The following is a 26,689-nucleotide window of genomic DNA, read 5'->3' as shown; positions in this document are numbered from 1 at the left end:
TTAGGCGAAATCGCGGTGAACGCACATTGAAACCGTATGTTCGTCATCGCCCGGCGTGATGGTATGGGGTCCCATTCGTTACACGTCTCGGTCACCTCTTGTTCGTATTCATGGCAGTTTGAACAGTGGACGTTATATTTCAGATGTCTTACGACCCGTGGCTCTACCCTTCATTTGATCTCTGCGAAACCCTACATTTCAGCAGGATAATGCACGACCGCATGTTGCAGGTCTTGTACGGGCATTTCTGGATACAGAAAATGTTCAACTGCTGGCCTGGCCAGCACATTCTTCAGATATCTCACCAACTGAAAACGTCTGGTCAATGGTGGCCGAGTAACTGGCTCGTCACAATACGCCAGTCACTACTCTTGATGAACTGTTGTATCGTGTTGAAGCTGCATGGACAGCTGTACCTGTACACGCCATCCAAGCTCTGTTTCACTCAATGCCCAGGCGTATCAAGCCCGTTATTACGACCAGAAGTGGTCGTTCTGGGTACTAATATCTCAGGATCTATGCACCCAAATTATGTGAAAATGTTATCACATGTCAGTTCTAGTACAATATATTTGTCCAATGAATACTCGTTTATCATCTGCATTTCTTCTTGGTGTAGCAAATTTTAATGTTCAGTAGTGTAAATAAATATGCATTGCCCATCATTGGTTCCCTATCTCAGTACAGTCGGTTGTGGACCCACTATCAATTGCTTCTGTTTCACCAAAAGGCTTGTGACACCTTGTAAACCTACTTTGCTTATATATCTGTAGCAGTGTTGGCTGTTTTAAGTATGTTGTGTAGTGTGTTGTTTTTTTCGTTTGCCATACGGATTCCTTGTCTATTCATAAATTTTTATTCTCTGAGCTATTTAGTTGCCAATAGTCACGATATACAATGTTTTCCTGTTTTTGATCTTGTGTATTTTGTGTGTGCCAACGCCCTTGCCGCAGTGGTAACACCGGTTCCCGTCAGATCACCGAAGTTAAGCGCTGTCGGGATAGGCTAGCACTTGGATGGGAGCCCATCCGGGCTGATGAGCGCTGTTGGCAAGCGGGGTGCACTCAGCCCTTGTGAGGCAAACTGAGGAGCTACTTGACTGAGAGTTAGCAGCTCCGGTCTCGTAAACTGACATACGATGACACCTGTGGGTTGAGGATGACAAGGCGGTCGGTCGGTATCGTCGAACGTTGTTGGCCTGATCGGGTAGAGATTAGTCTAGTTTCAGTATTTTTTGTGGGCTCTGCTGTACGATTATCACTAATGCATTATGCTGTAACCATGTTACACATCTTCTGTATAAGTTGTGTTTCTATTTTTGTTTTTTGTTTTGTTTAATTTATCTACTGCATTTAATTTCTTACGATTTTCCTTGGAACTCTGTCTAGCTACGTTTATCCATTGGCATTCTGTTCAATCTGTGTAGGAGGTACCTGAAGTTGACTCGTTTGTGAGCTATGAGTGGTTAGGTATGTTGTCTCTTATTTTGTGGGTTGAAGATTGTTTTCTTTGTATTGAGAATATGTGCTACATTTCACCGAATGGTTTCCCAAGAAAACTATGAAATACATCGTTAATATGACATAAAGACCTGGATTAAAACAGGAATCAGTAATGTGCAATTAGCAGGAAATCTTTTAAGAAGTTTAGTTCAACAAGGAAATAGGACTGAATACATATGGCAACATATGGCAATTAACATTGCACTGTCTGGAGAAAATATATTAAAAATTATAAAGGAGCATTATCTTGGGCTTCAACATGAACTTTGTCATCTTCAGCTTCATTGACAGATCCCAGAGAGAATCTGACCTGCCTCTTCATATTTGATATTTCAAGGACTTCGTGAAATACCGAGCTGTTACGCACTTTGCCGTCAGCAAGAGTCGGTCGCCACGCCAATGACTGATTTTGCAGCCACTACACCTTCCATCTAGAATGCGATGGTGGGACTGAGCCGCGACTGAGACCTGATGTATAGACAGGCAAAAATAATTTTATAACACTTCGGTCACTTCATGCTTCACTTTGAGGATTTGCATTTTGAAACAGTGAAAACTATTCTTTCAAATCCAGCCACAGGCGTGAGGTGTTTCCATCTGTTTTCGGTTAACATCATGATAATCACTGGACAATTTGCATCTGCTATTAATTCAGTTGCATGACAGTGAGCATCTTTCCCCCAACCCCTATTTTACATAAGCCAAAGTCTTATTATTCTTAACATTGGCATTGTTTGTCTTTTTCGATAACAATTTTATCGTAATAAATTAAAGTAGGTGTTATTCATGTCTCATTTAATAGCAACAAGTTTCCTCGTTCATAATTTTGGAGGAAACCCAAAGTTTTGAGATATCTGCCAGGCTTACAGTTCATTTAAACCTGGTAAAATGGAATGTTACTCAAATTAGATGAAACACGATACATGAAAACTATGTCTGGCACAAGAATCGACGATATCTCCATAAGTAATTCATCAGGTAAAGTAATAAATGAAACAGACTATTGTAATTGCATGGATATTTATGTTGAGATGAAGTTAAACGTAAAATCTGATATTAGAGGGCCTCTTAAATGTTCAAGCTGAGCATCTATTGGGCTATGGGCATTCTGATGTATTGCAGTCAAGAAGCTGGATGGACGTTTTTCATACTATTTGCATTCCACCTTGTAACTCATACCCTTTCTCACCAACTACAGTAATGGGCCAGGAATAAATAACTCTTTTCTTACAGTAAATTAGTTATGACATCACATACTGGGATAACTTGTTACTTAGAAAGAAAGTGTTTGTTGCACTGAGGCGTGTTACAACTGCTTAAAGAGTTGAGACTGAGGACAACAGATTACATTTACTGAATTGCACAGATAACGGTAAACGATTCTAAAGGGTTAAAGAGACCAAGAGGCTCATAAATGTAACACTAGAAGAATAAATAGCTTAGTCTGTCTGTATCTCAGCCATAATGTTTACAGAAATGAGTCGTATTTAGCGATTAAAATCTTTGACCTCTTACAAAGGGATATAAAGAATTTCAGAAATCAAATATTATCTTCAGATTCTTATTGAAATCAGAAATATTTCGCAGTTCTTTCTGCTCCATGCAAGACTCTCTGAATGTGGTATAGTGGTATAGTGAAAGTGTATTTAAACGAAGGAGAGACAAATGGAGTATAAATTAATCAATGTATGTGAGAAAGAAAATATTTGAGAGAAGGAGAGAAGGAGAGAACGTCAAGTAAGAATCATCATGTGCGTGTAAAAGACACCTTAAGAAATTAAGTAATTTGTCAAATGTTGCCTTCTTGTTAATTGGAAAAAGCGCACTCTCATTGTAAAACGACTCAGTCTATTTGATGGACAGAAGCAGTGATTATGATCCGTTGAACATGTAGTGATGCAGCTAACTCAGTGACCAACTGCATCTCCAGTCATCGGAGTACGTTTTGTTAACGTTCCCATTGTATATCTCAGTGTTCAAAAAATGAGATGAACCCATATGTGTACGTACACTAAAGTATATGTACCCCTTCTGGCTTTAGTCTTGTCTGATATGTAGATCAACTCGAGAACTGTATTACAACTAAAAACTGTAATCAAAAAACATTGTCTCTATTGGGGAATGATGTTACAAAAATTGCTTTTTTCAGTACATTGAAGGCGTGCAGCACTATTAGAAAAATTTACCTTCTTGGCTTATTAATTAGTTGGTTAGAGGTTCAATTCTGTATTAATAGTAAATCAGTACTGCCTCATACCCTGCTGACGATGTAGAGCGAAACCCATTACCATGCTTGTTTGTCCCTATAGAGCTAAGTCGGTAAGACCTCGGACCTAATTACTTAATCAAATGACTACGGATCTACCACCCTGCTAGGTGTTTATAGGACGGTTACTTTTTATGTGTCACACAGTATTTTCATCGCTGACATATTCCAAAGAAATAGTAAATAAGGCGATCGTTACATATGTAACAAATATGGATGCAACATATTCGAAGATATTTGGCGATCATGTACATCACATATTGTTAGCAAAATGTTTCCCATATACATAAATATATGTAGTCTAATACAGTGCAGTTTTCTGTATATTCTGTTCATTATACTGTACGCCAGGTGTGTCGTTTTAACACCTTATGAACAGACAAATGTGTTCAGTTGTATTCTGATGCTAACCTGAGAATTGCCTGGTGGTGAAGAACATTGTTCACTAGCTTAGAGAACATTTCATCTGAAGCGGTGTCTGAGGATTCGTCTACAGGTGGAGTCGAGTGACCAACACCGGGTGCCATCACAGACCGTTCGCTCCCGACTCCATATACATAATCACGTAGCGCTGTATCCTTCAGATGGAAATTATGCATTGTTGAAATGCTTTGATCTAATACTTCTATCTCAGCTGCAACGAACATCATGAGGCGAACAAAGAAAACATCAAGACATAGCGTGGCCTCCGCCGTTATCGTGAGACAGGTGGCTTGGATGATGAACAGCAGTTCATACGTCGGCGACGCGTGTGTGTCTGCAGGTAGCCAGAGCGGCAGCGGCAGCTGTCGCTGGTCCTGCTGATCGGCTGTCAGAGTGCCATTCGAAAGCAGCGGAGACGCCACCCAACACATCAACGCAGGCACAGTCATCACCTGCAAAGTAGAATGAATGTCACAGGCTTTATCTTCTGTTACTAGTCTTCTGTTGTTAAGAATGAATGAATATAAATAAAATGTTGTGCACTAGTAAATATTTTGGAACTAACATGGTTACAATACGGTTTCAATTAAGGAAGCAGTATCGATTCGAATCTGTTCAGCTGATTATCACATTGATATTCCAAGCTGAAACCGCAGTTCGTTTTCTTATTAAAGCTGATTTCTATTCTGAAAGACATATCTTCTTGTGGACACTCACAAGCGCAGAAATACACTTTACGATGAAGGAAATTACCCACCAACAATTACTGAAGTTTACAGATGAAGGAGCCAAGTCGAAAGTACAGTATCATAAGGAGCTTGACGTTCTTAACTCTATATCGCAATAAAAGAAACTACAGAGCGGTGCTACATCTTGCCATGAATAAGGTTCGCGGATGCTTTTGGGTCTTGTTTTATCTTCTTAAGGGATTATACGAATTACACACTCAACGAACATTACTATGAGTTTTGTGCTAACAGCGTTATCTTTGCAACTAATGTTTGTGGAGGAAACGCAGTAACCAGAGAGAGTATGGCGATTACTATTTTCGAACAGATACTACGAGCCAAATTGCACGTATGATCACTACTGTTAGTTATGTATCGATTTTATTTATTTGCGTCATTTTGCCAACTCGAAATAAACGGTGAGTCTCAATTATATCGCACGTGACTCTAGGAAAAGTTTGAGCGGTGTCGCGAATATTGAAGAAAAACTAACTTCGATGGAGAACACCACTCGAAATATCTTTAAAAACTACAAGGCTTCCTCCGTTGCTGGTTAGAGACGCGTGCACACCGTAGCTTTCAGAGGGACAGGACGTACATTAGAAATAAGAGCCACCTTCTCTTGAAGCAGCCGCTTAGGTAGAGAACAGTTAACTGGGCTACAGATCTGGTTTCTGGGAAAAGATAAAACCGCTAAAAGAATTCTCTATGATTTCTTATCTGATACTGAGAATACAGAAAGCACTTCATGGCTATTCAAAGACGAAATATGCCTACGTACTCTGCCAGCTCCGCAACGGAAAAATTTATATGTAAGTTATTTAATGTAGCGCAACGGCTAGAGTGTGCTGCTGTACGCAGTCTCTATCCGAGAACTGGGTGTTTGTGTTTTCCTCATCATTATGTTTGACAGTGGCAAAATTGGGACTTTCTATGATCGCTGATGACAGCGCACTTGAGCGACCCTCAAATCAAACGATGCGATCAGTGTGTGCTGTCATCTCAGGTGCTTGCAGAACCACAGTCCAAACACGTCAGAACAGTTTCTGAATCTGGAAAATACTACGATAGACCACATGCAATTAGAGTATATAACGGTCTTGCGTGTAACCGAACACTACGGTCAGTACTCCAGGTACTCACTATAAGTGTGTCATTTAACTCTTGAGAAAGACTCAGTACTATGAAGCAGGGATTGTATGGAGTTTCAAGAGCAGTACCACATACGTTTTAAATTATTTCCTATGTGTTCTATAGTCTTTGCGAAGTAATTTATTTTCATTTCTCACTAATACGTGAATAAACGTTTTGTGCAAATTTTGATGAAATAACGTAACGGACCTATACGCGTCCCACCTTGTGAGTAACATAAAGTTATTTGCAAAACTTGCAAATCGGCGTGAGGGAACAAGTTAACTGGGTTGTATCATTCTTTAACTCCGGTACCTTAAGATAATATAATTTTTTTTGCGTGAAGTTTCGAAAAATTCTTTATTTATCTACTTTAAAACACCTAGCTTTACAGGATTTGCAATGTTTATCTTCTTACTGAACAACCCACCCTATGTCTGTTATCTAGTGTCTATCACATCCTACGAAACCCATTGTTGTCATGACTGGCATAATTATTTTATTTTACTGACAAGCTGTTCTTTTTTCGCTACAGTCGACACGTAATGTAAGGGAGGACATTATCATTCTTTGAATCGTGTAAACTTTATTCAATGTTTCATCGTATTTCAGCTGTTCGTGAATCGTGTTTTCAGAGGCGCCCATGGGTGACCAGTTCAACATTTGCATAAATGAGCATGTAACGGTGATTCATGGTGTGGGTTCCTGTAGTCATGTCCTAGTTCATGAACCACGGGCAACGCATGAGTGGACAGTCGGGATACCAGTTACTTCGGAATAAGGCTGGGCATCTCGGACATGTTTTGAATCGTGGTCACCTTTGTGCTCATACGGCAAAGACTACCAAATCCATCGGTTACTCCCTCAACCGTTAGGGGTAAAACCCAATGGGACTAGGGGCAAATAAGGCTAGCAACCTGCTTCCCTGGTACTTTAAATATGATGCTGGCAACAATCAGAGCAAAATACCTCGGACCTTTGGAGGTGACGGAGTCCCACCTCTCAATGACAAACCAGGGACTCCAAAGATACGACTTGGCAAACAAGTGGTAATGAGATGGGGAGCTATTAATATCAATGGGGGCTACTCTGGGAAGAAGGGAGAGCTGGCAGAGGCTGCAAGTAAGATAGGGCTGGACGTTTTAGCTATTAGTGACATTCGGGCAAGGGGTGAGAAAGAAGAAGTGGGAGAATACAAGGTCTACCTACCAGGAGTCAAAGCTGTAATAGCACAATGGGGTGTAGCGCTTTACATCAGGAAAGAAAGGGAACCAAGCGTAGTTGCAATAAGGTATGTAAACGAACGACTGATGTGGATAGATTTGACAGTGTCAAGCAAGAAAATTAGGATTGTGTCAGTAAATTCACATTGTGAAGGGACAGATCAAGATAAGATGGATAGTTTTTATGAGGCACTAAGTGTTGTAGTTGTTAGAGTAAAGGACAAGGACAGTGTTCTGCTCATGGGTGATTTTAACGCCAGGATTGGGAATCGAACAGAAGGGTATGGAAAGGTTATGAGTAAATTTGTAGAGGATATGGAGGCCAACATGAACGGGAAACAACTCTTGGATTTCTGTGCCAGTATGGGCTTAGTAATTACAAATTCCTTTTTTAAACAAAAGAACATTCACCGATATACTTGGGAAGGCTGGGGAACCAGATCTGTCATTGACTATATAATAACAGACCAGGAATTCAGGAAGGCTGTGAGGGACACACGTGTATTTAGGGGATTCTTTGATGACACTGATCATTATTTAATCTGCAGTGAAATTGGGATTGTGGGGCCAGAATTGCAGGAGGTCAGGTTCATATGTAGGAGGATAAGAGTGGAGAAACTTCAGGATAAGGAAATCAGGCACAAGTACATAACAGCGATCTCAGAAAGGTACCAGTTAGTTCAATGTAGTCAATTACAGTCATTGGAAAAGGAATGGACAAGGTACAGGGACACAGTACTAGAAGTGGCTAAAGAATGTCTTGGAACAGTAGTGTGTAAAAGTAGGATGAAGCAAACAGCTTGGTGGAATGACACAGTCAAGGCAGCCTGTAAAAGGAAAAAGAAGGCGTATCAAAAATGGCTACATACTAGAACTCAGGTAGACAGAGAAAGTTATGTTGAAGAAAGAAACAAAGCCAAACAGATAATTGCAGCATCCAAGAAGAAATCTTGGGAAGACTTTGGAAACAGGTTGGAGACTATGGGCCAAGCTGCTGGAAAACCATTTTGGAGTGTAATTAACAGTCTTCGAAAGGGAGGTAAGAAAGAAATGACAAGCATTTTGGACATCCTGTGGATGCCTTTGGCAGATGGAGGGAATATTTTGAAGAGTTGCTCAATGTAGGTGAAAATACGATCAGTAATGTTTCAGATTTCAAAGTAGAATGGGATAGGAATGATGATGGAAATAGGATCACATTTCAGGAAGTGGAGAAATGGTCAATAGATTGCAGCACAATAAAGCAGCTGGGGTGGATGAAATTAAGTCGGAACTCATCAAATAAAGTGGAATGTAAGGTCTTAAATGGCTGCACAGGATAACTGAAATGGCCTGGGAGTTGGGGCAAGTTTCATCAGACTGGACAAAAGCAGTAATCACACCAATCTTTAAACATTGAAAGAGAAAAGATTGTAACAACTACAGAGGTATCTTTAATCTGCGTTGTGGGTAAAATCTTCTCAGGTATTGTTGAAAGGCAGGTGCGAGTATTAGTTGAGGACCAACTGGATGAAAATCAGTGTGGGTTTACGCCTCTCAGAGGTTGTGAGGACCAGATCTTTAGCTTATGGCAAGTAATGGAGAAGTGTTATGAGTGGAACAGGTAATTGTATCTATGTGTTATAGATCTAGAAAAAGCATATGACCGGGTTCCTAGGAGGAAGTTACTGTCTGTTCTACGAGATTATGAAACCGGAGGCAAATTTTTGCAAGCAATTAAAGGTCTTTACATGGATAGTCAGGCAGCAGTTAGAGTTGACAGTAAATTGAGTTCATGGTTCAGAGTAGTTTCAGGGGCAAGACAAGGCTGCAACCTGTGTCCACTGTTGTTCATATCATTTATGGATCATATGTTCAAAACAATAGAGTGGCTGGGTGAGATTAAGATATGTGAACACAAAATAAGCAGTCTTGCATATGTGGATGGCTTAGTTGTGATGGCAGATTCGATTGAAAGTTTGCAAAGTAATATTTCAGAGCTAGATCAGAAATGTAAGAACTACGGTATGAAGATTAGCATCTCCAAAACGAAAGTAATATCAGTGGGAAAGAAATATAAACGGATTGAGTGCCAAATAGTAGGAACAAAGTTAGAACAGGTGGACGGTTTCAAGCACTTAGGATGCATATTCTCACAGGATGACAACATAGTGAAAGAACTTGAAGCGAGGTGTAGCAAAGGTAATGCAGTGAGCGCTCAGCTACGATCTACTCCCTTCTGCAAGAAGGAAGTCAGTGCCAAGACTAAGTTATGTGTGCCCCATTCAATCTTTCGACCAACTTTGTTGTATGGGAGCGAAAGCTGTGTGGATTCATGTTACCTTATCAACAGGGTTGAGGTTACGGATATGAAAGCAGCTAGGATGATTGCAAGTACTAGTAGATGGGAACAATGGCAGGAGGGTGTCGACAATGAGGAAATCAAAGAAAAACTGGGAATGAACTCTATAGATGTAGCAGTCAGGGTGAACAGGCTTAGATGGTGGCGTCATGTTACACGCATGGGAGAAGCAAGGTTACCTAAGAGACTCATGGGTTCAGCAGTAGAAGGCAGGAGGAGTTGGGGCAGACCAAGGAGAAGGTACCTGGATTCGGTTAAGAATGATTTTGAAGTAATAGGTTTAACATCCCCCCCTCCAACCCCCATGAACCATGGACCTTGCCGTTGGTGGGGAGGCTTGCGTGCTTCAGCGATACAGATAGCCGTACCGTAGGTGCAACCACAACGGAGGGGTATCTGTTGAGAGGCCAGACAAACGTGTGGTTCCTGAAGAGGGGCAGCAGCATTTTCAGTAGTTGCAAGGGCAACAGTCTGGATGATTGACTGATCTGGCCTTGTAACATTAACCAAAACGGCCTTGCTGTGCTGGTTCTGCGAACGGCTGAAAACAAGGGGAAACTACGGCCGTAATTTTTCCCGAGGGCATGCAGCTTTACTGTATGATTAAATGATGATGGCGTCCTCTTGGGTAAAATATTCCGGAGGTAAAATAGTCCCCCATTCGGATCTCCGGGCGGGGGAATACTCAAGAGGATGTCGTTATCAGCAGAAAGAAAACTGGCGTTCTACGGATCGGAGTGTGGAATGTCAGATCCCTTAATCGGGCAGGTAGGTTAGAAAATTTAAAAAGGGAAATGGATAGGTTGAAGTTAGATATAGTGGGAATTAGTGAAATTCGGTGGCAGGAGGAACAAGACTTCTGGTCAGGTGACTAAAGGGGTATAAACACAAAATCAAATAGGGATAATGCAGGAGTAGGTTTAATAATGAATAGGAAAATAGGAATGCGGGTAAGCTACTACAAACAGCATAGTGAACGCATTATTGTGGCCAAGATAGATACGAAGCCCACACCTACTACAGTAGTACAAGTTTATATGCCAACTAGCTCTGCAGATGACGAAGATATTTAAGAAATGTATGGTGAAATAAAAGAAATTATTCAGATAGTAAAGGGTGATGAAAATTTAATAGTTATGGGTGACTGGAATTCGGCAATAGGGAAAGGGAGAGAAGGAAACGTAGTAGGTGAATATGGATTGGGGCTAAGAAATGAAAGAGGAACCCGCCTGGTAGAATTTTGCACAGAGCACAACTTAATCATAGCTAATACTTGGTTTAAGAATCATGAAAGAAGATTGTATACATGGAAGAACCCTGGAGATACTAAAAGGTATCAGATTATATAATGGTAAGACAGAGATTTAGGAACCAGGTTTTAAATTGTAAGACATTTTCAGGGGCAGATGTGGACTCTGACCACAATCTATTGGTTATGACCTGTAGATCAAAACTGAAGAAACTGCAAAAAGGAGGGAATTTAAGGAGATATGACCTGGATAAACTGAAAGAACCAGAGGTTGTACAGAGTTTCAGGGAGAGTGTAAGGGAACAATTGACAGGAATGGGGGAAACAAATACAGTAGAAGAAGAATGGGTAGCTTTGAGGGATGGAGTAGTGAAGGCAGCAGATAATCAAGCAGGTAAATGATGAGGGCTAGTAGAAATCCTTGGGTAACAGAAGAAATATTGAATTTAATTGATGAAAGGAGAAAATATAAAAATGCAGTAAATGAAGCAGGCAAAAAGGAATACAAACATGTCAAAAATGACATCGACAGGAAGTGCAAAATGGCTAAGCAGGGATGGCTAGAGGACAAATGTAAGGATGTAGAGGCTTATCTCACTAGGGGTAAGATAGATATTGCCTACAGGAAAATTAAAGAGACCTTTGGAGAAAAGAGAACCACTTGTATGAACATCAAGAGTTCAGACGGAAACCCAGTTCTAAGCAAAGAAGGGAAAGCAGAAAGGTGGAAGGAGTATATAAAGGGTCTATACATGGGCGATGTACTTGAGGACAATATTATGGAAATGGAAGAGGATGTGGATGAAGATGTAATGGGAGATACGATACTGCGTGAAGAGTTTGACAGAGCACTGAAAGACCTGAGCCGAAACAAGGCCCCCGGAGTAGACAACATTCCATTGGAACTACTGATGGCCTTAGGAGAGCCAGTCCTGACAAAACTCTACCATCTGGTGAACAAGATGTATGAAACAGGCGAAATACCCACAGACTTCAAGAACAATATAATAATTCGAATCCCAAAGAAAGCTGGTGTTGACAGATGTGAAAATTACCGAACAATCAGTTTAACAAGCCACAGCTGCAAAATATATACATCTATATGACTACTCTGCAATTCACATTTAAGTGCTTGGCAGAGGGTTCATCGAACCACAATCATACTATCTCTCTACTATTCCACTCCTGAAAAGCGAGCGGGAAAAACGAACACCTAAACCTTTCTGTTCGAGCTCTGATTTCTCTTATTTTATTTTGATGATCATTCCTACCTATGTAGGTTGGGCTCAACAAAATATTTTCGCATTCGGAAGAGAAAGTTGGTGACTGAAATTTCGTAAAAAGGTCTCGCCGCGACGAAAAACGTCTATGCTATAATGACTTCCATCCCAACTCGTGTATCATATCTGCCACACTCTCTCCCCTATAACGTGGCAATACAAAACGAGCTGCCCTTCTTTGCACCCTTTCGATGTCCTCCGTCAATCCCACCTGGTAAGGATCCCACACCGCGCAGCAATATTCTAACAGAGGACGAACGAGTGTAGTGTAAGCTGTCTCTTTAGTGGACTTGTTGCATCTTCTAAGTGTCCTGCCAATGAAACGCAACCTTTGGCTCGCCTTCCCGACAATATTATCTATGTGGTCCTTCCAACTGAAGTTGTTCGTAATTTTAACACCCAGGTACTTAGTTGAATTGACAGCCTTGAGAATTGTACTATTTATCGAGTAATCGAATTCCAACGGATTTCTTTTGGAACTCATGTGGATCATCTCACACTTTTCGTTATTTAGCGTCAACTGCCACCTGACACACCACACAGCAATCTTTTCTAAATCGCTTTGCAACTGATACTGGTTTTCGGATGGCCTTACTAGACGGTAAATTACAGCATCATCTGCGAACAGTCTAAGAGAACTGCTCAGATTGTCACCCAGGTCATTTATATAGATCAGGAACAGTAGAGGTCCCAGGACGCTTCCCTGGGGAACACCTGATATCACTTCAGTTTTACTCGATGATTTGCCGTCTATTACTACGAACTGCGACCTTCCTGACAGGAAATCACGAATCCAGTCGCACAACTGAGACGATACCCCATAGCTCCGCAGCTTGATTAGAAGTCGCTTGTGGGGAAAGGTGTCAAAAGCTTTCCGGAAATCTAGAAATACGGAATCAACTTGAGATCCCCTGTCGATAGCGGCCATTACTTAGTGCGAATAAAGAGCTAGCTGCGTTGCACAAGAGCGATGTTTTCTGAATTCTTGCTGATTACGTGTCAATAGATCGCTCTTTACAGACGAATGGAAAAACTTGTAGAAGCCGACCTCGGGGAAGATCAGTTTGGATTCCGTAGAAATGTTGGAACACGTGAGGCAATACTGACCTTACGACTTATCTTAGAAGAAAGATTAAGGAAAGGCAAACCTACGTTTCTAGCATTCGTAGACTTAGAGAAAGCTTTTGACAATGTTGACTGGAATACTCTCTTTCAAATTCTAAAGGTGGCAGGGGTAAAAAACATGGAGCGAAAGGCTATTTACAATTTGTACAGAAACCAGATGGCAGTTATAAGAGTCGAGGGGCATGAAGGGGAAGCAGTTGTTGGGATGGGAGTAAGACAGGGTTGTAGCCTCTCCCCGATGTTATTCAGTCTCTATATAGAGCAAGCAGTAAAGGAAACAAAAGAAAAATTCGGAGTAGGTATTAAAATTCATGGACAAGAAGTAAAAACTTTGAGGTTCGCCGATGACATTGTAATTCTATCAGAGACAGCAAAGGACTTGGAAGAGCAGTTGAATGGAATGGATAATGTCTTGAAAGTAGGATATAAGATGAACATCAACAAAAGCAAAACGAGGATAATGGAATGTAGACACATTAAGTCGGGTGCTGCTGAGGGAATTAGATTAGGAAATGAGACACTTAAAGTAGTAAAGAGTTTTGCGATTTGGGGAGCAAAATAACTGATGATGGTCGAAGTAGAGAGGATATAAAATGAAGACTGGCAATGGGAAGGAAAGCGTTTCTGAAGAAGAGAAATTTGTTAACATCGAGTATAGATTTACGTGTCAGGAAGTCGTTTCTGAAAGTATTTGTATGGAGTGTAGCCATGTATGGAAGTGAAACATGGACGATAAATAGTTTGGACAAGAAGAGAATAGAAGCTTTCGAAATGTGGTGCTACAGAAGAATGCTGAAGATTAGATGGGTAGATCACATAACTAATGAGGAAGTATTGAATAGGATTGGGGAGAAGAGAAGTTTGTGGCACAAATTGACCAGAAGAGTGGGTCGGTGGTAGGACATGTTCTGAGGCATCAAGGGATCACCAATTTAGTATTTGAGGGCAGTGTGGAGGGTAAAAATCGTAGAGGGAGACCAAGAGATGAATACACTAACGAGATTCAGAAGGATGTAGGTTGCACTAGGTACTGGGAGATGAAGCAGCTTGCACAGGATAGAGTAGCATGGAGAGGTGCATCAAACCAGTCTCAGGACTGAAGACCACAACAACAACAGGTTTAACATCAGAAGAGGTACCAGTGTTAGCACTGAATAGGGGATCATGGAAGAATTTTATAAGGGGGCTATGCTCGAGACTGAACGCTGAAAGGCATAATCAGTCTTAAATGATGATGGTGATGATGATGATGATGATGAGCATGTAATGTCAGCTGTAAAATCCCATTAGGCCGTTCGCTGTACCAGACAAAGATTGTTAATCTACCGTTAATCCTTGTCTGGTTCACCTCTCCGTTTCGCGACGTGGCGCACTACGTGTTCAGCTATACAGAAGTGGCAATCAGTATAAAGGCAGGGTTCCATAAAAAATAATAGTAGAACGTCTGATGCATACACGTAACGAATTTACTATGAAAATGAAATTTCGTGTGGCGACGGCCTCCCGGCAGGTACGCCGGATCGCCTGGTGCAAGTCTTTTGAGATGACGCCACTTCGGCGAATTGAACGTCGATGAGGGTGAAATGAGGATGATGAATACGACACAAACACTCAGTCCCTGAGCAGAGAAAAATCTCCTACCCAGCCGGGAACTGAACCCGACATATGTCGTTATACTGGATTTCATATTACTGCTTATACACACATCAAAAAAAGGTTTACATCACCCCGGTTCCGAGAGTTCCGGAGTGTGTACGAAAACTGGAATAGAAATCAACATATCATCATGTCTGCAGTTTTACTTGTTCATGGAAACCACACATTGTATGTTGTACAACCATATAGACGGACTTACAGAGGCGATGGTCCAGAATGCTGTACACAGTGGTACATCTAATACACAGTAGCATGTCCACTTGCGTTGATGCATGCCTGTACTCGTCGTGGCATACTATCCACAAGCTCATCAAGGCACTGTTGGTCAAAGTCGTCCCACTCCTCAACGGTGATTCGGCGAAGTTAACTCGGTGGTTGTTGGGTCACGTTGTCCATAAACAGCACTATTTAATCTATCCCAGGCATGTTCGATAAGATTCACGTCTGGAGATGCGATGTCGTTATCCTGGAGGAATTCATTCACAAAATGTGCACGATGGGGACGCGAATTGTCGACCACGAAGACGAATTCCTCGACAATATGCTGTCAATATGGTTGCACTATCGGTCGAAGGATGGCGTTCACATATCGTACAGCCATTACAGCGCCTTCCATGGCCACCAGCGGCATACGTCGGCCCCACATAATGCCTCCCCAAAACATCAGGGAACCTCCGCCATGCGGCACTCGCTAGACAGTGTGTCTAAGGCGTTCAGCCTGACTGGCTTGCGTCCAACACGTCTCCGACGACTGGCGGATTGAGGGCATAGGCGACACTCATCGTTGAAGAGAACTTGATGCCAATCTTGTGCGGTCCATTCGGCATGTTCCTGGGCCCATCTGTACGGCGCTGCATGGTGTCGTGTTTGCAAAGATGGACCACATTATGGACGTCGGGAGAGAAGTTGCGCATTATGCAGCCTACTGGGTACAGTTTGAGTCGTAACACGATTTCCTGTGGCTGTACGAAAAGCATTATTCAACATGGTGGCGTTGCTGTCAGGGTTACACAGAGGCGTAATCCGTAGGTAGCGGTCATCAACTGCAGTAGTACCCTTGGGCGGCCTGAGCGAGGCATTTAATCGACAGTTCCTGTTTCTCTGTATCTCCTCCATGTACGAACAACATCGCTTTGGTTCATTCCCAAATGCCTGGACACTTCCCTTGTTGAGAGCCCTTCCTGGCACAAAGTAACAATGCGGACGCGATCGAATCGCGGTATTGACCGTCTAGGCATGGTTGAACTACAGACAACACGAGGCGTGTACCTCCTTCTCGATGGAATGACTGGAACAGATCGGCTGTCGTACCCCATCCGTCTAATAGGCGTTGCTCATGCATGTTTGTTTACGTCTGGTTCAGTGACATCCCTGAACAGTCAAAGGGACTATGTCTGTGATACAATATCCACAGTCAAGGTCTATCTGCAGGAGTTCAGCGAATCGAGGTAATGCTAAACGTTTTTTGATGTGTGTACGTTGTGAAAAATTATTCCTAACGATAATGTTAGTTTCCCGACAAATATCCATTCCTTTATTGTGATTTCCACTACAGTAGAAGGTTAATTCAGTTATTTGTATTTAACCTTCATATTATGCGTGTTTCTTTATCTAAGAAAGGCGTTTTTATATTTTTAAATTACAATTTTTATTTACGGTTTAGCAGTTCGTAACCTTCTGCCTCCAATAGGCTCTCCAGTACCATCACTTTAAAGTCAAAACCTGTTAGTAAACAAAGCAAACAGAGCAAGATAGATGTTCGATGTATCATGTTGCTATCATAACGTTATACCAGACAGGGACGGATAGTCTAATCAATATTAACACAGTAAAACCAATAGTAATACGTAAAAATGTATCTATGTCTACGGCGCAACTGCTGGACTACAGATTTACATGAACATCACTAATACGCTTCTCAAAACGAGACCTACTGCTGTTTAGCGGGTTCTCAGATTTCCGATACTGACAGCTTATATGAGGGCACTGAAACAAATTTCCAAATGGCTCTAGGTTCAGCAACTAAGTGCCCCATTGAGTATTATGTTTTAATGTATGTTGTAGATTCGTAAGAGAATTTTCTATAAAATGCTTTAGCTGAAAATTTAGAGTCGCTTCGAACGTCGAAAGTCACACGAAAGATTTGTTACTGAGCTATTGTTTTCCAGATATTGTTAAAAAGGGAAATCTGATTAACACCTACTGCAAATCATCCTTCTGAGGTTACTTCATGTTATCCATATATTTCACTCCAAAGAATGGTATTTGCACTTCTTCAGTATGTTTAGTATTTCAGTAGTTTGATGTCTTAAACGTCCTGCAACTGCAAAACCCGGGTCAGGATATACTGACTGAACTTTTTGTGTCGCCTGTAAAAGCGTGTATTTTTTTAAAGAGATGTTCTGAGAAGAGGTGCTAGGCTTTAGGTACACAGTGAGACAGTTAAGCAGTTATGAAAGAAGAGGTTTATCGAAGTTCTGGCAACGACGATCCCTGAGATAATTTCAAAACTAAGATCTGAATATCTGCTTAGTTCGAATTTAACGAAGCTGAATCTCAGCTTCATGATCGTAGATAACAGAAGAGGCCTTTGCCCAAGATCGTAGTTCGATTGTGTGCTACTAAACGCACGAGTCCGCAGCTCGTGGTGTAGAGGCTGGCGTTGCAGCCTCTGGATCACAGGGTTCTGGGTTCGATTCCCGGACAGGTTGGAGATTTTCCCTGCCCGGGGACTGGTTGTTTGTGTTGTCCTCATCATCACCATCATTTGGTGACAGTGACTAAATTGGCTGGCGTAAAAATTGGACTGTGAAAAAATTGGGACTTTCTACGGGCGCTGATGACCGCGCTAAGCGTCCTACAAATCAAAAACCATCATTATCATAATCGAACGCCGTTTTAAGTCCGTAACTGCCATAAGGTCAGGATTCGGATGCCGTGCTACACATTTACATCGTGTTGGAATTCTACATTTTAGAAACTGTAATTATGATTATTTTTTATTATTACTACAAGGTTAATTAACGAGAGATCAATTAATAACAATATGTGGTATTTCTGTTATCTTCAGCCAAGCCTCTCTATTCAGGGGCTCCTTCTCGCGTAACCCGAAATGGAGCAATATTCAATGGACGAGGTCATTCCAAGAACATCGTGGTCTCCTTCTTTTATGTCTGACAGGTAGTCTAAGGTCTAAGGTCGAAGTCGGCTATGTGGAGAAGTAACTGGTAGATGTAGCTAACTGTTGAAAATAAAGCATTTTGGATTTTCACAGTGGTTTCCATTTCGCGACCGATCGAAATTTACTTCCCGAATAGCTCTCCTGTATACGACTGCGTAATATGACCTCATTATTTTTTATACTTTCGCACTACATGTGCCCAATGTTGTAGCCTGTTAGAGATATTTGCATAATTGAATGTAATGTCTCTATAAATTAGTTAAACTATAGCAAATTCTGGCTGCTAGAGTGATGTGCATGGCTACCTTTTAAAATGAGTAAGAAAAACAGTTTGATGAAGAACGACAGCAGTTACAGAAAAGAACTGCCAGGCACCAAATACCGTAAAATTTCTATTGCATCCACACGAAGGATAAAATTACGTTTGCAAACTGGTTTTCGCGGTACTTGTAGCAAACGCCATTGAAAGGATCAGGTGATACTTTTTTCCTGTTAACGTTATTGACATAATAGTTTAAAAGGATTCCATACTAGTCGTTTCCAGATAGCAAACAAACAGAGAAGTCTTGTATAACATAAATATATATAAAAGTTAATAGTCTTACTTAAAAAGCGCTACAAAGCAAGAATAATTTATATAAGAAGCCGAAGAGCAAAGAAAAACACACACCTGGAAGTATCGGTGCAGCCTATCCACTATTCTCGTATAACGGTTGCGGATGCAATCACTGTTGCCGCCGCTGTCATATTGCCTCCTTGTGTCGCTCAGTAGGCGAACCAGCTCGCGTACAGTTCCCCCTTCTCCAATCAAAAGAGCAACCTGAAAGAAATGCAAGGAAGTTACTAAACTCCGTCGGCCTGTTACACCATCACCTCAATTGCGTGCATAAATACTTGTAACGCAGTGAGCGGTGTCGGTAAAGGAGTTATTAACGAGGAAGAGGGCTTTATTCACAGACATTACCTAGCATATTCAGCCCTCTTGTAAATGTACTAGCACATTAGTAAGTCAACATTTAGAACCGCTATCTTACTGAGACGTTATCGCGAAGACTGGCAACTACCACCAGTTCCGCCCTCCCCAAGGGAAGTTCTTCTTCGGCCATGAGACAAGTTTAGCAGCAGCTGGCCATACGTTTCTGTCTTCCGCCTTCCTTTTGAGAGTGGTATAGCTGGTCCATCTGGTACGATTCAAGATCTGGTTGACGTGTTGTAGTCTGGATGTGCCTTTTGCAGTCTTCCCTTCTACTGTTCCTTCAGGGTTCTGATGACGATCCTGCTTCAGCAGATTATCAACCCGTGAGTCCTTTTAGTCTTAGATTAGCTTCAGGAGACAAAGATCCTCTTCGCCCACTCTATGGAGCATGTCTTCGTTTGATATCCTGCCTATGCAGAAAATCTTGAACATTCTGTAGCAGCACTACATCTTGAAGGATGTTATTTTATGTTTTTCTGCTTCTCCAGTTGTCAATGTTTCAGATCCGTACAGCAGTACACTACAAACAAATGTCTTTATGTGGTCTTCCCTAAGATGTTTATCTATGCTGCTGAATGTGAAAAGGCTCCTTCTGTTGTTAAAAGTACATTTTGCCTGCTAGATTCGGCTTATAATTTCCTTCATATTTTTTCATTTATACATTACATTAACCCAAGCAGGCAGCAACTCTCACGATGAAGCTCGACTCTCCTGACAATGCTGCTACATACATTGTGGCACTATATCACGGTTAGCCATATACCTGAGCTGAGATGCATACGTCCTGATATTAACTGCAAGAGAACAAGACAAATATATAGTATAGTTGTAACAGCGTTGAAGCGATTGAAGTAACAAATATACACTGAGTAATGCTGATAGTAATAATGATAATAACAATAACTGAATAGTTCACAACGAGAAGATTTGGATCTAACTTCTTAATTTTCATGTGCGGCAGGAGATGTATTGGAGGTAATGCCCACAATCACCACCACATACATTTTCAGTGAGACTTGATGGGTTGTTTATTTATAATCAATTAATAAAACCACTCTTTGAAAATATACAAGCTCTCTTGATACCGTAAGTTGTATTAACTACAGATTCTCTTTAGTATTTTCATTTAGTGTCTACGGTTTCAGTTCATCTTATGAGTAAATTTTTGAAAATAACGCTTGCTAATTTAGTGTGGTGTTCCAGTATTTTCGATTTTTGCGGAAAATATCTATGACGGGAGCATTGGTAACAAATACATTTCTTCTTGTATAGCTGACAATTGTCAACTGAGATAAGCCAGTGTGCACAGATTTATGTTTAATTTATAATTATACATTTATCTGTGAACTGTGTTGTTATATGATAAAATGTCTAATAACTACACCATCTTTGTAAGTATAGTAAAAACAACAACAAGATATTTGTATTTGATTAGTTTTGTACCGTAGATTGACTATATCACAATACAAAGATGATGAGAATGACGGAATCGTATGTCATCTGTGAGCTTGAGCATTCAGTTCGGTATGAAGCTCTTACGTGCCGCATTAGCGTCTCCAAACGTCGTAATGTAGCACCAGAGAACGTCTGGACACCTTCGCGGCCCCTTCCCACACGGCTCGAGACGTCCAGTACTGGTTCCATGAGAACGAGGATGAGTGGTCGCCACTCTCCTGGTCACAAAAGTCGCCACATTGCAATATTGTTGAGCATTGCTGATCTACTGTGGAGAGAAGGGATCCTGATGGCTATACACCTTCAATATCATTACCTAACCTTGATACTGTTTTACAGGAATAATAATATTCCAAAGGAAACCATACAGAACCTGAAATTATCCATTCCGAGAAGGTTGGAAACTGCTTTGAATCACAGCTTATTTCCTACGCTCTCATAGGCAAGCAAATTTGTTGTGTCTTTGGTGTTTCCATACTTTTGTCCACCCCCTGTGTACAGTACATCTAGATCTACGTCTACGTGCGTACTCTGCAAATCACACTTAACTGTCTGGCACAGAGTTCATGGAAACACCGTCGCAATGATTCTATTATTCCTCTCTCCAACAGCGTAAAAAAAACCTATGCGTGCGAGCTGTGATTTCCCTCATTTTATTATGATGCTCCTTTCTCCCTACGCAGGTTGGCGTCAAAAAAGTATGCCCACAATCGGAGAGAAAGTTGGAGATTGAAATTTTGTGACGAGATCCCGCCGCAACAAGAAACGCCTTTGTTTTAGGAATGTCCACCCAAAACCTTGTATCATGTCCGTGACACCCTCTCCTCTATTTCTCGATAATATGAAACGTTCTGCCCTTCTCTGAACTTTCTCAATCTACTCCGTTAATCCTATCTGGTAGGTATCCCCCATCGCGCAGCAGACAGATAAGCGTAGTGTAGACAAGTCTCTCTAGTAATTTTGTTACATTTTCCAAGCTCTTTGTCAAAAAACGCAGTCTTTGGTTGCACTTCCCCACAAAATTTTCTATGTGTTGTTTCCAATTTAAGTTGCTCGAATGGCTTCTCCTTGGTATTTATTTGAATTTACGGCTTGATGGTTTTATCACGTGGCCAAAATGTAATGGATTCCTTTCATCACTCGTGTGCATCACCTCACACTTTTCTTTAAAAAAAGGGTCAACTGCCAATTTCCGCAACATGTTGATCTCTTTCCCAAATCGGTTATGAATTTGTTTTTATCTTCTGATGACTTTAAAAGACGTTAAATGGCAGCGTCACCTGCAAACACCATAAGAATTGCTCAGATCGTCTCATAAACCGTTTATATAGAAAAGGAACAGCAGAGGACCTATAAAACGCCAGATATCGCTGCTGTTTTTATTCGTTTACCTACGGTCAGTTACTACAAACTGTGTCCTCTCTGACAGAAAACCACGAATCAAGTCGCCTAACTGAGATGATATTCCGTTGGCAAGGAATTGCACTACAAGTCCACTTCTCAGGTACGCTGTCAAAAGCCTTCTGTAAATCTAGAATACGGAAGCAGTTTCAAATCTTTTGTCGATAGTAGTCAAAACTTAGTGCGAGTAAAGCGCTAGTTGTGTAACATAAGAAAGATGTTTTCTAAATCCGTGTTTAGTATTTTTCAATAGACCATTCTCTTCGAGGTAATTCATAATTTTCGAACACAATATATGTTCCAAAATCCTACTGCATATGGATGTTAATGATATGAGCCTAAAATTTTGTTGATTACTTCTATTACCTTTCTTGAACATTAGGGTGACCTGAGCAACTTCCAGTCCTTGGGTAGGGATCTTTCTACAAGCAAGCGGTTGTATATGATTGTTAAGTACAGAGCAATTACATCAGCATACTTTGAAAGAAATCTAACTGGCATACAGTGTGGACTGGAAGATTTGGTTTTATTAAGAGATTTAAGTTGCTTCACTACTCCAAGGACATCTACTCCTAAGTTACTCGTACTTGCATCTGTCCTTGATTCGACTTCTGTAATTTTTACTTCGTCTTCTTTGGTGAAGAAATTCCGGAAGGCTGTGTTTAGTAGCTCTACTTTAGCAGCACTGTTCATTTGGTTCAAATGGCTCTGAGCAATATGGGACTTAACTGCTGAGGCCATCAGACCCCTAGAACGTAGAACTACTTAAACCTAACTAACCTAAGGACATACCACACATCCATGCCCTAGGCAGGATTCAAACCTGCGACCGTAGCGGTCGCGCGGTTCCAGATTGTAGCGCCTAGAACCGCTCGGCCACCCGGCCGGCCAGTAGCACTGTCATCGATAGTATTTCCATTGCTCTTGCGTAAAGAAGGCATTGACTGCAACTTGCCACTAGCATACTTTACATATGGCCAGAATCTCTATAGATCTTCTGCCAGGTTTCGAGACAAACTTTCTTGGTGGAAACTATTATAAGCATCCCGCATTGAAGTCGGTGCTAAATTTCGAGCTTCCGTAATATATCGTGATCCTTTTGGACTTAGCGTAAGTTTAAATTTGGCATGCGTTTTTCGTTGTTTCTGTAACAGTGCTCTGACCTGTTTTGTGCACCTTAGGGGATCAGCTCCTACGTTTGTTAATTTATTAGGTATAAATCTCTCAACCACTCTCGATACTATTTCTTTCAATTCAAGCCACATCTAGTTTACACTGACCTTATTACTTTGGAAGGAGTTGAGATTATCTCTGAGGAACGCGTCAAGTGAATTTTTATCTGTTTTTTGAATAGATATACTTTTTTTTGTTGGGTCTAGCTACGACATCTCTGTGATCATTAAGCCCTGTATCTATTTTGATGCTCAGGATTATTTCTCCCCGAAAGGTCAAATGTGTTTTCACAACCGTTTGCTATTAGAGTGGGCCCGTGAACTAGTTTCTCGAAATAATTTTCAGAGAATGTATTTAACAATATTTCGGATGATGTTTTATGCTTACCTTCAGGTTTAACATGTACTTTCGTCAACATATCGAAGATAAATTGAAGTCACCACCAACTATAATTGTACAAGTAGGGTGCATGTTTGAAATTAGACTCAAGTTTTGTTCGAGCCGTTTATCAAATGTATCATCTTTGTTGGGAGCTGGATAAAAGGAGCCAGTTATCCTTTTATTCCGATTGCTAAGAATGACCTCCAGCCATGCTAACACACAGTACCTATCTACTTCAATTTCGCTACAATGTAAACTACTTCTAACAACAACAAACACGCCACCGCCAACTGTTTTTAACAAATCCTTTCTGAACTCCGTCAGCTTCTTTGCCCAAAATTTTGGGTTTAGCCAATTTTCGGTGGCTATAACGATTTGACTATCAGTGCTTTCTATTTGTGCTTGGAGCTCTGGTATTTCCCCAATACCGCTAAACAGTTCACAACTGTTGTACCGATAGTTCCTATATCGACGTTCTTCCTACATTTGACCTGCATCCTTCGAGTCGGAAATCCTTTTTGTGTTTCCCCGAGACCCTCTAACTCAAAAAACCATCCCGTCCACGCCGTACAGTACCCGCTATCCGTGTGGCAGGCTCCTGTGTGTAATGGACCACTGACCTATCTAGCAGAACCTGAAATCCCACCGCCCTAAGGCGGAAGTCGAGAAATCGGCAACCCACTAAGTCGTAGAACCATCTGAACCTCTGATTCAGACCCTCCACTAGGCTCTGTAACAGCGGTCCGCAATCGGTCTTGTCGATTATGCTGCAAATGGTCAGCTGTTCTTTCATCTCGCAAGCAAGATTGGAAGCCTTGATCACTTCAAGTAGCTCTCGAAACCAGAGAGAATCTTTTCTGATCCAAAGTGACACATATCATTGATAACGAGTGCCACACCAGCTGTAGTTGGCTTCACCCTGCACTATTCATGGCACTCGGGAGGATCCGTTTTACATCTGGAATGAGTCCAGCCAGTGTGCACATGGAGTGCACAATGGCTTTCTTTCCGTCCTTGACAGCCATGTACTAAGGGGCCCCATAAGACGCCTTACATTGATGCTCTCAACTACCACCAATGCGACGCTCTGTGACTGCCTGCAGGCTGAGAGGTTAAGTCACAGACGGCACCTGAAACTTGTTAATCAGACTAACTGTGGAGGCATTTCGTTTGGACCCCGAGAAATGTCTTTCACAGCTGCCACGTCCTGAGGTTACCTGCCACTCGACCATGGGTGAGGTGTTAACCTAACTGTTAGCAGTAAATGAGCTGGCCACTAGTGCGGACAGATCGGCGGACTCAGAGGTGCTGGACGTCCGTTGAATCCCCACGGTCCCCCCACAACAGTGATGCCCATCCACTGTAGCCTAAAGTTGTGTTACTAAAGCCAGCACACAGCAGTCGCAGTCCCCATCCACACTTAAGGCCTTGGAATATTACATTACATAGAAAAATACATTCTACACACAATGCGCAACTCAACTGTAGACACTGACGAAAACGCAACAACTGTGGCTAATAAATTAGATTAACACGCAGAGATGTAAAAAGTAAACTACCAAAGCACACAGTAGGGACTAAATAATTCGCTCCTGTTTGGAAACTTGTAAAATGACACAAAATCGGTTACTTTGCGACATAAATGAAAATGGGAGGACTGTGTTAAAATTAAATTAATTGTAGAAATTCAAAAACTGAACTGCCAGAACACACAGATGAGACTATATGATTCGTGTCTGGTTACGAGCTTCTGAAATGTCACAAAATCCGTTTCTTCCCTGTTGCTTGTTTCTCTGGGCTACTGTCTGAGTGTATTCTAGCAGTACTAAAGGAACTGCTGGTCATCAACGTATGGTATACTCGAATACATGACAGGTAACGTGAGCAATTTGTTTCTAAATGAGGCGCTAACCCTTTCTTCATCGAGCCTTCCATTCATCGCTGCATAGGACCATCATATGTTCTCTGGTTCCGCATAAACAGCTGCATGGTTTGAAGGGAGAGTAAATATCATTGATCACCTCTTTTCATGACCCTGATCTTTACATATCAATCTGCGAGAATGCTGATATTTCCGATTGTACAAGGGAGGTCGTCACTGAGACTGGGTGAACACCGTCGCTTTACATACAAGTTAGGTTACTGTTGTTACAATTTTCCTACACTCCCTCTAAGACTGAATTTATTATGGTAATTCTTTCTGAAAGTTTCAGTTTTGTATTACATTACATATGCAAGAGAATGACTTACAAAATAAGCGTAATGACAGGCTTAATCTTTCAGTTGGGCTTACGTGGGTGGCTCATCTGGCAGAATAACGCTTGCGAACGTGAGGGGTCTGATTTAGAATCCCAATTTGAAATACACGAACTACATTTATAACCACTCTTCCGCTCACGTGGCAATTCGATGACATACAGAATTTGTAGGAATTGCACCGCTGTGGTATGGGTACACAGTGTTCTGGTGAAGCCTCACCGATTACGCTCGTTCTCCACCGCTCACACATATTTGGCACAGCGGTAATTACCAGATCAGCAGTAAAATATTGGCAATAATCCATTTCAGAAGATTTTCTCCTAGGATAAATGTCTCTTTTTCTAGAGACATCGTTGTATAAAACCTTAAAAGCCCCACCTTAATCACAGATCCGGAGCAAATAATAAACATGTAGCTGCAGAGCACCAATTCCTCCAGCTCTTCTGGAAAATCAGCACACAGTCTGAGAGCAGCTCCAGTAGGAACTACAGCGATCGAGGCCAGCGTTACAGACGCAAGCAGAACTCCAGGTAAGTTCCCGCCGACTTGCTGCTGTCTCCAGAGTCCCAAAACACGCAGCACTAGCGCCTCTGGACCCAGTAGTTGGCCTGAGGCACCTTTTCTATCTTCCATGTTCCTGCAAAGACGAACGAAATTTTGATACCCAAAACGATAAAACGTAGTTGAACTTAAGCGACAAAGATATTTTTCGTTCCTTATTGCTTACATGTGAGTGGGAGTCGTAATACTTCAGTTATTGCAATGACATGGAGTTGGTCTTTCACTACATACTCACTCTCGATTGTAATGTTGCTGTCAATGATAAACAAAGAAGTCCTGCTGTGAGAACAAATGGCACCCTAGCCCATCACTCCTGGATGTTGCGCCGTATGTCGTGCGACAGTGCGGTTGGTATCGCACCATTGTGCAGGACATCTC

At 41.5% G+C, this 26,689-nt stretch overlaps 1 protein-coding gene across 1 annotated transcript in view; it reads right to left on the bottom strand.

Moving 5' to 3' along the window:
• LOC126357197 (odorant receptor Or1-like) overlaps positions 1-26,689 on the bottom strand; it is an 87,014-nt gene that overhangs the window by 25,557 nt on the left and 34,768 nt on the right. The window contains exons 2-4 of the mRNA XM_050007437.1: positions 26,129-26,387; positions 18,776-18,925; positions 4,180-4,643 (exon numbers count right to left, since the gene is read on the bottom strand). Coding sequence (XP_049863394.1) covers positions 4,180-4,643; positions 18,776-18,925; positions 26,129-26,387 — 873 coding nt within the window. The remainder of the gene's footprint in view (positions 1-4,179; positions 4,644-18,775; positions 18,926-26,128; positions 26,388-26,689) is intronic.

The sequence above is a fragment of the Schistocerca gregaria genome, chromosome 1 (genome assembly GCF_023897955.1).
Source record: "Schistocerca gregaria isolate iqSchGreg1 chromosome 1, iqSchGreg1.2, whole genome shotgun sequence".
Taxonomy (NCBI): Eukaryota; Metazoa; Arthropoda; class Insecta; order Orthoptera; family Acrididae; genus Schistocerca; species Schistocerca gregaria.
This window is presented reverse-complemented; position numbering and strand designations above follow the sequence as displayed.